Here is a 12,041-nt window from a genome sequence, read left to right on the forward strand (position 1 = left end):
ACCATTAATAATGCATTAGTTTTTAATTATTATTGCTATTATTTGCGTACCCTGCAAACACTGATGCATCACTTCCAGCCTCCCAGTGCAGCTGGGAAGTGTTTTCTGTGCTTACAGGCATGGGGCTGGGGCACTGGAAGACAAAGTGATTTATGGAGAACCCAAGGGAAAATGAGCAAGAGGGGATCAACCCAGGCATTTCCACATGTCCAGCATGTCTGATGACTGCTTCATCCTTCCTCTCATCAACAGGAAGAAGCAAAAGGGGCCACCAGCTATGGCTACAACATCTATAAAACCAATGTGGGCATGGGGTCTTCTAAGAGGAGCAAGTTTATTGTTTTCATGCCCCTTTTTTTCTGGCTTAGCAGAGCAGCCGAAACATGAAGCCTCACACTTCATTCTGCCTGTCATTCAAAGGAGCAGTGTGGTTTCAGTCTCTCACCATTGATGCACCAGCTTCCAAGCTGCTCCAGGAGATGTAAATCCCTTCTGGGGTGGTGAAACTTGGATGTGTTGCCCCACCTTAAGCAGAAGGTTTTCAGCTCCTAACTATGAGCATTAGGTGCTTAGAGAAAAAATAAAAACTCTTATGATGCCAGGTTTTAACTTACAATACCTCAGTACAGTTCAAAAAAAAAAAATCAGTGTAGAATATAAAATGCAGAGGCATTGTGCCATAATTAGCAAAAGAAGGCTTTGGCCCCAGAAACAAGAGTAACTTCCTAACACCCTGATGTGGTCCATGAACTGTGCAACCCAGGAATGAACCAAAGTCCACACAGGATGGCAATCATTGCCAGCAGCCCTCAAAGTGCTTCGGCTGTTTGCTCCTCATGTGGCACCTTCTGCTCTTAACATCTCCTTAGTGGCTATCTCTCGTTTATTAGAGGACAACACTTCCCTATCAGCTACGGTTCCACAAACAAGACAAGGCCACCTTGAGCAGAGGGAGATCCCAGGGAGCAGGCAGCAAAAAGCCTTGCTTGGCTCAGGCTCCCTAAAGTAGATGATTTAACTTCCAGAGCTGTGACTGCAATAAGGCTATTTGTCAAAAAAAACCAACAAAAACCAAAAAACAAACAAACAAAAATCCCAAACCAAAACAAAGAAACCCCCAACTAGCACACCAACTAACCAACCAATCAAACAAACAAAAACAACAGTAAATCCCCCACATAAATAGCATTTTATCACAGAGATAACAGTGTCCCTCTGGATAGCAAGTTCTTGCTGCCAGAAGAGGCGAGGAGCCGTCGGAGACGGCAATGCCGGGAGCCCCTGGAGGGGCAGACGGTCCCTCTGCACCCCCTCCTGTCCTACAGACCTTCACACCAGGGAAGGGGAGGAAAGGACAGAACCACTATCTGATGATATCTATCTGCTTCAAACCATCTCCAAGGCAAAGGGGTGAAAAAAAGGAACTTTCAGCATTTTAAACGGGTTATACCAAAGCAGAGCTGCTCAGCACGGGCAAAGCAGAGTGGGACCTCATGCTTTACTCTGCTAACAGAGGGGGTGAGAAGACAAGCCAGGTGCAGCTGAGTAAGGGCTGGGTTTGAGGAATCACCCACCCCTTAGCACTGCCAGGCACATCCAGCCCCCTGTGCCATTCCTGGGGTCTGAGCCACCCCGTTGTCTTGGCACAGACACATTTGGCCAGGCACTCACTAATTTCCAGCTACCAATGCCCTCCCCCCCCAAAACCCTCTGTTTGCACAAATAAACGCAGCAGCACCTCTGAAATACCTTCCCCAGCCCCACAGGCAGCATCAGGGAGAAAGCACAGCTCAGGAAAGGGATCAGACCTGGTCGGGAAGGCGGTGTCCCCATGTCCACTTCTTTACAGACTCTCCAAACTGTCCCTTGCAAACTCCCAGCTCAGCCTGACGTTTGATCTCTGACCGGGGTGAGCAAACACCGCCGTGCAGAACAAATTGTTCCCTTCTCCAAAGTGGAAAGCCAGCCCTGCACGTCTGGGTTCCATCCGGGAGCGCTCCTGGAGCCTCGCAGAGGATGGTGCCCCACCAGGACTTGGGGGTCACAACCTTCACTGGAGTTTAAGAAAGGGCTCTGGTGACCTTCTCTGCTCAAATTCCCCTAATGGCATTTCCAGCCAGCAGCTCCCACCCTATTCCATTCCCTCCATTCCCATTCTGATCCAGCCACCTGAGGAATTTAAGAGGGGGAAAAGCATCCCTGGGTGTCTCAAGCCATCCTGCATTTTGCAGCACCTCACACTTCACCGTGGGAGATCAAAGCAGCCCTGACATCACAACAGCACAAAAGAAACTTCGTGTTTCACGTCCTCCTGCTTGGAGCTCTCTGTGTCCTGCTCCAAAAGCAGAAATTACAAAATCCCAACTTGAACCGCTATAAAAGAAATATCAGCAATTCAAATGAGGCTAATTTTTCTTGTCCTTTTACTCTGGCCACATAAATCAGATAGTGAAAAATAAGACCATGACACAAAAGACCAATCATAAAAATAGCCCTATTAATTTTCCTCTAAACGGTTCAAATAAATAGAGTGTCATTCCTGCATTTTGAGACTATTCAGTTACAGAAGGAAAAGAAAAAATCACCCAGCAACACAATGCAGTTATAGCATTTGAACAGCTATGAAACCAGAAAGAGGGAGATTGATTTATTTTTTTTTAAATTAACACTGCATTGCCCACATTGCAGGATGGTCAACACAATTAGCAGGAAGCTTCAAATAAAAAAGGGGGGGGGATGGAAAGTAAGTCCCCAAAATATTTAAAAGAGCAAACCCCACAGTGTATGGCTTTTCTGAGGATCATTGGGGAAGATCTGAGTTTATTCTGGTGACAATAACTGCTAAATCTTATCAGGACACAGCACAGGGGACCATAAACATCTGATTGTATTGTCCTGCCACACAAGCAATCATGGACTCATTACCATCACTATTAAAATCCATTGCTGCCATCATCAGCGGATCAGCTGATCCCTAATATCCTGCTCATTTTTTTGCAGTGCTAATTCATCAGGTTGAAAGATTTAAGGAAATCTTACCCACTTGAGTAAATCATTAACTGTACCTCTTAAACATTGTGTTGTCTTAGCATAAATGTTTCTCACTGAGTTTGCAAACAAACTATCATAACGAGAGGGAAAAGAGAAAAATCCCCTAAATTTCTACTTTCCTCACCTGGTTTTAGTATTTCATAACTCATTGAAATACTCAAGCTTCAGACTCAAATTTAGCAAATTCAAAAAAAGGAAATTTTGTGGTGGTTTTATTGGTTTTAAATCTGAAAGCCAAAGACCCCAAACTCCCCTCATCCTCTTTCCTTCCCACAAACCTGGCAGGCTCTCCAGGCTGAGCAATAGTTCTCCCTAGAAAGCTTTTCAGTGGAGCTGAAAGAACTGGACAGAGGGAACTCAGGTTTTCCCCACTCCAATTCAGTCTTTATTGAAAAAGCATCTCTAAGTGTTCTGATAAAAACTCGTTTAATTCAATAGTAACTGCCATTTAATCCATGCTTCTATACAGCACTTAAAGGTGCTTTTTACTTGCTTCTTTAATATATACATAAAGAGAAAAAGAGATAAAAGTCTTCTTTAAAAAAGTCTGATTAAAAATTGGTTATCTATGCACTGAGGGTAAAAATGTGTTTCTGAAGCATTGATTTTGAGTGTTTTCTTCTAGTCTGTTTGCACAGCCTCAGTTGCATCAGGGTGCTGCAGTAATCCAAGAGATCATCACCATCCCCTGGGTAGGAAGATCCTCAGGAGCAGGTTGGGGGTTGTGGGTGCTCTTTGGGGTACCCAACCAGCAGCTCAGCCCCAGAGATGATGGGAGACAAGGGGGCAATGACAGTCCCATCCCTTCTGCTGCGGTGGGATCATTCCCAATTATGAGCTTGGGAGTCCAAACCCACCAGGATCTTGAGCTGTCCTGAGAAGCCCTGGAGCTGGGACACCCATCCATGTGTGTGAGAAATAGCCACTCACTTTTCAGAAATTTAGAAAGGTTTATTAAACCTTTTCAAAAATACAACAGAAGACTGAATACAGAAAATGTTACCGCCACATGCTCACCCACACAATGGAGGTTTTGCCTTTTAACCCTTTAGCCCCTCTCAAAATGCCATCCATCGACTCCTTCTTCACTGTGCAGTGGTGGAGATCACTTCCTCAAATCCTGATGGGAGGTCAGATGTCACCATAGTGACAAGCCGACCCTCCCAAATGTCCCAATCCTTGCTGTCCCTTGATAACAACTCAGGGAATAAAAAACTTTTCTTAACCTATATCCATGATGTTTGTCTGCTATTTGTGAGAGTCAATCATCACATCACTCATCTATCACACATGCAACAGCCCAGTTCAAACACAGCATTTCCAGACCAGAGAAAAAGGCAGAAGAAACTCGAGTGATGCCAGAAGCAGGTGTAAAATAACACCCAAAACCTGACTCCCAACCCAGGACCACTTCACCAGGGATCCTCAGAGCATCTTTTTTTACTCAGGGAGTAAAAAACTTTTCTTAACCTATATCCATGATGTTTGTCTGCTAATTGTGATAGTCAACCATCACATTACTCATCTATCACATGTGCAACAGCCCAGTTCAAACAAAGCATTTCCAGACCAGAGAAAAAGGCAGAAGAAACTCGAGTGATGCCAGAAGCAGGTGTAAAATAACACCCAAAACCTGACTCCTAACCCAGCACCACTTCACCAGAGATCCTCAGAGCATCCTTTTTTACTCAGGGAGTAAAAAACTTTTCTTAACCTATATCCATGATGTTTGTCTGCTATTTGTGAGAGTCAATCATCACATCACTCATCTATCACACGTGCAACAGCCCAGTTCAAACAAAGCGTTTCCAGACCAGAGAAAAAGGCAGAAGAAACTCGAGTGATGCCAGAAGCAGGTGTAAAATCACACCCAAAACCTAAATGACTCCCAACCCGGGACCACTCCACTGGGGATCCTCCAGAGCATCCTCACGTGCTTCCCAAGGCTCGAGGGACCACAGCTGCCCTCAGCATCAGCAGCCACCCTGTCTGCAGGCAGCCATTCATAAAATCAGAGCCCAACAAAAGACACGCACACCTCTAACCAGAGAAAGACCATCTTACTCACTGCTCTCTCCTTCCCACGCTACCTCAAAACACTCATCTGCTGAAGCAATGCGCTGCTTGGCCGGCAGCCAGCTGGAAGCCAAAAGGGGCTTTTCCTTTCCTGCCGCTCAACCTCATTCAGGCACTTCTTGCTTGTACACAAGGCTATTTATAGCTGCTGGCGAGCACCCAGGAGCAACCCAACCGCAGAGCTCCAGCGGTTCCAACAAAAAAAAAAAATTAAATAGACGGAGAAAAAAGGAGAATCCGAAAATAAATGCGAAATAATAATAATAATAACAACAAGAAGATAAACTCAAATGGAGCCGGCTCGGTGTGCTGCTCCCGTGGACACTGAAGTGTGTGAGAGTGGTGTGAGGGAGAGGGAGAAGCTTGGATGGGCTGATCCGAGTTAAAAATAACCCAGCCAAAAAAGCCACCGCAGGGAAGCGTGACCTTTACTACTACTACAGGAGGGAAGCACGCTGCACCCTGCCCTGCCTGCGAGGGAGAGCTGCTCCACAGGGCAAGGGCTCCAAGGAAAACTGGGGGGGAGAAAGGGAGATGGAGATAAAAAAGTATATGCAGCAAGAAAAACAGATACTGAATTAAAAATAAAAATAAAAAAAAAAAAAGAAGGCAGGCTTTTTCAGGAATGATCTGTTTTTCTCACCTCCAAAAAGGAAAACTCTCATTCCTTTGCACACCTCTTTGAAGGGAGAGGCTGAAATATGGTTTTGTGAGAGGAGAGAGTGACTCTGAGATATGGTTTTGTGATGGGACAGAGGAAGAACCAGCTTCGTTTCTTGCATATTTTGATGATAATGATGATTGTAAGATTAATAAAAATAATAATTACAAACACTATATAAAATATATACTATAGATGCAATATATACTATACATTGTAACAATCCTTTATTATTGTTGTTGTTGTTGTGGTTGATGTGGTTATTGCTGTTATTATTATTATTACTATTACTATTATAACTTATTATTGTTTTGGAAGGGAAAGGCAGTAGAGAGGCTGCAGTTTGAGGCAGAGCAGCTCCTCCTGGGGTTTTGGTCCTTTCCTCTCTGTTGTGACATCCCTGGAGACAGAACATTGTATAGAGAACACTTAAAATTTCTTTGATTTTGGGGAAGAGTGGCAGGAACTGGTAATGATGTGTACTGAGCAAGTGTGTGCAAATGAGAACAATTAAACACATTATAAATTGACCATTTAAAAAACACATCACACCTCAGTAAGGGTGGAAAATGGGGGAACAGCCCTGCAGGTCAGCAAACATCAGACCCCCTTCTCTTCCCTCCCACTCCCCTATTTTTTCTCCACCCAAATGAAAACACTTTGATTTTGCCAAGACAGGTGTTTCAGATACAGCTTGAAAACTAATTAAATCATATCTGCAGCTTGAAAACTAATTAATCCTTTATTCCCTATTATAATAGATAATTACAGTGCATGATAGGAAACAACTTGTCAGGTTTTCTGTTCAAAATCCTCGCATTTCATGGAAAATAAAATGGGGGAAATGGTTAAGGGACCTTCCCATTCTTCTGCAAGCCACCAAGGGAGGCTGCTAAAAGGGTGGATTCTTTTGGATATGGCATAAACAAAAATTAGTCATTGAAAATAGCTTGGAGAATGAAAGATTTCTGGGGTGATTCTTGTTCATTTGAGTGTATGGTCAAGAGGCTTCTGTGAGAGTTGAACCCTCATGCAAACAAACAGCAAAGTAAAAACATCTGTAATTAGAATAACAGGCAGGGTAGGGTTCAATATTTGAGATGGACAACAGAGATGCCCCTTGCATCCTCTCCAACACCTTTTCCTATTCCAGAGTCACACAAAGCCAACAATCCAATGCCACCAGGAAGGTGAGAAAACACCCACATCCATCAGCAAAGGCTCCCAGAACCCACCTGCCCCCCCCCCAATTTCTCTTAAATGCTCTGGCATCTTTACTCCCAGAGCAAGGTAAAAAACCATGATTGTGCTCAAAGTTTCTGTAACCTCTTTGTAAAAAAAGTTCCCAGTTTTGCCCTGCCCTTAAAAAAAAAGAGAACTGAATGGACCAAAATCTATTGGATCCAAATTCTCAAAACCATAAATCAAGTGATGAGGATTTTGAAGGTATTGATGCACAGACTGTCTATGAAGGGTCTAGGGAAGCAGCAAATAAAAACAAGTCTATTAATCTATTGCCAATATTATTTAAAGGTGCTCCCCATGATCTGTGAATCCTTAGTAAAAATATAGATTGGCCCAAAAAACCACATTGGATGAAACCAATCAGGCACTAAAAACCAAAGTCATTCCAAGAGATGAATAAAATGTTATGATGTGATTTGCACTCAACCGAAAGCAGTGTGCAACAAAAACACCATGGATGGCCATTTTCCACCAAAAACTGAACTAATTCCAGTCTTTTTGCTTCACTTGTGCCTTCTCCCCCACCTGGTTGCTATTCTGCAAAACTTCATGACCTTGATGCAGCTCCATGTTGTCACAACACCCCCGTTTTGGGGAAGCCACAAGGAACCAAGGGCAACCAATCCCGCTCATTACTCCTTTTGATTTACATCTTGGGTTTGCTTTTTTTTAAATTTATTTTAGAAACAGATTTTTCTAAGGAACCCAAAAGAGACAAGTACCTTCCAAACTCCCCACTAAGTCCAGATGGGCTTCCTTCCTCTCCAAACTTCTGCCACTTGCTCCAACGCCCCCAAGCAGCACTGAAAACCAACCGCTGCCACGTAAAACAATCAGAAGTACAGTCAAGGTTGTTTTGTTTCCCAAGAAACTCTCTGCTGCTCAGGAAAACCTCCAGAAACATGCTAGCTGGCAGCAGGGAGAGGGATGACACAAGCAATTAGCATCACAGACAAACATCTTCAGCAGGTTCTGGTGCCAAATGCACTTATCGGAGAGTCCCTAAGCAAGACATCCTCGGGAGCCCTCGCCCAGAGATTGACTGAGGCCCTGTGTACCCCGATTAATGAGGTTAATTAAAAGCTGTGTTACCAGCAGGAGGACTAAAGGGTGTGAAAATAACTCAAAAGGGCCATCTCCCCTCTTCCCTTCCCAGGGAAGCTGTTATCCAGCCTGGTTTGCATGGGGATGACCAAAAGTCCCACATCCAACAGTGGTTCTAGACCACACCTCATCCCAGAAAAAAGCATCCCCCACCACCAAGGCATCCAAACTCCTCCTAAAGCAGCCCTCACCCTGCAAGCCACAGCCTCCCAACCCCAAAAAAGGTCAATACATCACCCAGTTTCACAAGTGGTGATTTGTCACCAACAGGATGAATACGTAAAGAGATTTGAGGAGGGTGAAGCAGAAAGAAAAGAGGGGAAATGGGCTTTAAATCAACACAATTGATGGGTTTGGTATTTGTTCATATATTACATTAGTAGACTCAGAGGCAATTAAGCATCTTTGATATGAGGATGCCCTGTGGCAAAGCTTACCCTGCTCCCCCTGCCATTTAAGGGTTTGGGATGGAAGGGAGGGAGGAAATTCCTCTATTTTTTATTAGTTTTTTTTGTTATTTTGTTCTAGAAAAAGATATTTCCAAAGTTTGCACAACTCGTTAAGATGCTAATTTCAAACTAATTCTTTGCATTTATCACTTTCTGTTGTCTTTAGAAAATGGACTTTTAAGCAACCAAGAAGAAACTAATAGCTGTGTATGAAAGAAGAATATTAGAGAGAAATTAAAGTCTCTGCCTTATTTTGTCTACACTGATTTATTTCCTGTTTTTCACCCTAACCCAAACCAACACGCTTCTAACAATATTTAGTGAAACCTACGATGGAAAGAAGTGTTTCTTCAAGCATTAAATCATCTGAGGATACTTGAACTGACCTTTCATATATATCAGAGCCTATAGGAAAAAAAAATCTCATCCCTCCGCATACTACTGGCTTCGTTTCCATCACTATTGTCAGTATCTCATGGACCTTTCTACCCATGTGACAAAAACCGCTTCCAAAGCCACTGAAGCATAGCTTTGGGGATGGATTTGAAATATAGCCGAGGTTATCTCCTAGCTTTGATCACTTGAGCACAGCTCTCCCTCCAATTTGGTATTGCTTAATCCCCACCAAAATCCCAAAGCTGTTTTTCACCCAAACACTCATTTCCTACTCTTTCTGTAATTAAGGTTGTAATGGAACAGCCTGGCAGCACTTAATGCTGTTTTTATTAATGCTGTAATGACTCAAGTTACAAGATAGTGAGCAATTTTCATATTTTTGCAAATGAGGGTGAGGGCTCCCCCCCACTGCTGCAGGGTTTCTTGTTCCCCATATTCCTATTCAATGGATCATTTAGATTCCAGGGCAACAAAGGCATTCCTAAGGAAGGCACAGCCCTACAGACATGCCAATTGAACTATATAGTCTGGGCACAGAGAAAGAATTTTTCAAAACTAATTATATCATAGCCATCATTTTTTCTGGTGTCCAGTCGGGTCCTAATAAAGGGTCCTGACTTTCTAACACAGCACCAGCTCTTTATCCACTGAATATAAACCCCTCTAAATTGATACCTCTATTTTCCAGCCACTGAAGGCCCTGACAATACTTGCAAGACACTAACCCAACATCTTGTTGTTATTCTGAGAGCTGCTCAGCGGCATTTCTTTTGGTCAGTAGTAACAATATTTTCTTTAAGGAAACTTTGAAGTGGTTTCAGGCAAGTTACAAGACATATTAAAAATGACACGCCATCTGCTTCCCAATGCGATGTTTTGCATTGTGTAACTAAACCAATTTAAGAACTGAAGTCTATTTGACATCTAATTAGTGTGTTTGGTAGCCTGATCACTTGTAGATGTTCTGGAGGGAAAGAAGCACTCTAACAATCTTGATCTTTTTTTTTTAAAAAAAGACAACAATTAAAAATAATTAGTTACAGAACTGCTTTTCCTTCCTAAATATTTTCTTTTTTCCCATTTAGGAATCAAGACATATGTTTCTGCCATGCTACCCTCTATTTTTGGTAGAATATAAATCTAACCATCCTTTTTTGGGCACCACAATCACAGAGCTTTATCAGAGCCCTGCAGAAGGGAGAGGAGCATTCCCTGGGTTGCAGAATAAAAGGATCAATCATCAGCACCCAACACCACACAGCACCACGCCAGGTCATCCTTTGCTTGCTCAAGTTAATGGCATTCCCCAGGAAATGCGTGGTCACCTCAGGAGTGATTTATCCTGGCAGGGGAGGACCAGGGGATAGAAGTGGTAGGCGCAATCCAAACAGAAACAAAACAGCTCATATCAGAGCATTTAAAATTCAAAGTTTACACCCCAGCTTCCAGACTGCTGCAGCTTCCTCACAGGCTACTCCAGCACGAGGGGGAAGACTGCAGATAGTAAAATATCAAAGCAGGCCAAGCTCAAAATCAGAACGTGCTGAGATGTGCCCACTATGGATGGGGATGTTCAGATTCACCTATCCATTGAGAAGGCATAGGGAGAAATAGCTAAAGAGCATTTTACAAGGGACAGCCTGTATGGTGGTCACACCCAGGACAAATGACACTTTTTCATGCATGAATGAATGATGAAGCACACACAGCATCTGCAGAAGTGTGTCAACATGCCTTGTAGAAATCAAAGAAGACAGTTTCCAGTGCTGCAGACTCACTGCATGCTCCAAATGTGGACACACACCAGAAGACCAGCGAGAAAATTGGATTCCAGCATCAGCCATGAACAGCAGCACTGCAGAAGCACAGGGCATTGCTCCACACACCATCCCTCCAGAAAAAAATCCAGAGGTTTAAATGCATGGCAATTGTGTCAGGTACACTCATAGCCTGATGGATCAGCTGGGGAAGTTAATGACAACATCTCACGCCTTTCCCAGGAGCAGCCACATCCATCCCACCTCTCTTTGGAGACAACCCCGTCTGCAGCAGTCTTTGCCCATAACCCACATCTTCTGCAAGACCCAAACCTGCTTGGAGCTATTTTGAATAGGGAGGGAAGATAAATGAGTGAGAATTACAATTAGGCATGAGTAACAGCTGGAGGGAGGGTCAGATCAGGTCACTCCCAGAGGATGTTGTTCCTGGAACAACAGCTTTGTAACCTTCATCACCTCCTACAATGAAATACGACCACTCTTCTGGCCCGTCTTGTTTTCCAAGTTTTATTTTCTATTGTTCTGTACTAAGCAACTGCCTGCCCTTATCAGCAGTGTCCCGGTGCCACTTGTTTTCCTGTTACCTTCCCTTGTATCACTCCAGCTTTTCAGCCCTGCCTGGACATGTGTTTGGAAGATGTGATGAGTTGGGTAGCCTGATCTAATTACCGCCTTCCCAAAACGAGTCAGAAGGAAGAAAGAAGAGGGGGAAAAAAAGACCATTTCAGCAAGTTAAACATGCTGCTAACCAAAAAAAAAGAGTTGGAAGGAGAAGGGGGGAATTTGCTAACTTTCACTCAGTGGCAGAGCAGGGCTGCTTTCAATGTGCCATATTGACTTACCGCTGCTGGAGGCACAATAAAGGCAGCCCTTGGAGTCAATGCGGGCTCCCGCGGCTCTGTGTAAACTCCGCTTAAAATGTATTTCAAGGAACTTGATCTATTGACATGGCAACTGTGAAAACTTGAGGCCATTTGAAATTTAAATAGCATTTCTACCCCTCTGTAAATGCCAGCCACGGGGTGGGCCCCACGGCCCTTGTGTGGAAAATGCTTTCACTGGAAGACATCTCCCCCAACAGAATGCCTCCAGACACAACTGCTCTCCTCAAAAGCGGCCAGCACAACTGATTGGGACCCTTTTTTGATGCAAATTCATATTATTCTGTTGGGGAACAGCAGGTGTTCAGCCATGCTTTCCTTTAGAAAAATTAGGACCTTGCTTGCCCCCCCTCATTCTTGCGCTTGGCTCTCGGTTAGCTTCTCAGCTCTCACCTCAGCA

The 12,041-nt window shown here is 43.7% G+C and overlaps 1 protein-coding gene across 3 annotated transcripts in view; it reads right to left on the reverse strand.

Annotated features, from left to right (window-relative positions):
* The window catches only part of ACVR2B (activin A receptor type 2B), a 106,707-nt gene that overhangs the window by 64,438 nt on the left and 30,228 nt on the right, over positions 1-12,041 (reverse strand). The window contains exon 1 of one of the 3 annotated variants that reach the window (XM_038127254.1): positions 1,809-3,997. The exons of the other annotated variants lie outside the window; for them this stretch is intronic. Coding sequence (XP_037983182.1) covers positions 1,809-1,833 — 25 coding nt within the window. The 5' untranslated portion in view covers positions 1,834-3,997. Of the gene's footprint in view, positions 1-1,808; positions 3,998-12,041 lie in introns of those variants that run through there. 3 annotated transcript variants of the gene reach the window in all.

The sequence above is a fragment of the Motacilla alba genome, chromosome 2 (genome assembly GCF_015832195.1).
Source record: "Motacilla alba alba isolate MOTALB_02 chromosome 2, Motacilla_alba_V1.0_pri, whole genome shotgun sequence".
Lineage (NCBI taxonomy): Eukaryota > Metazoa > Chordata > Aves > Passeriformes > Motacillidae > Motacilla > Motacilla alba.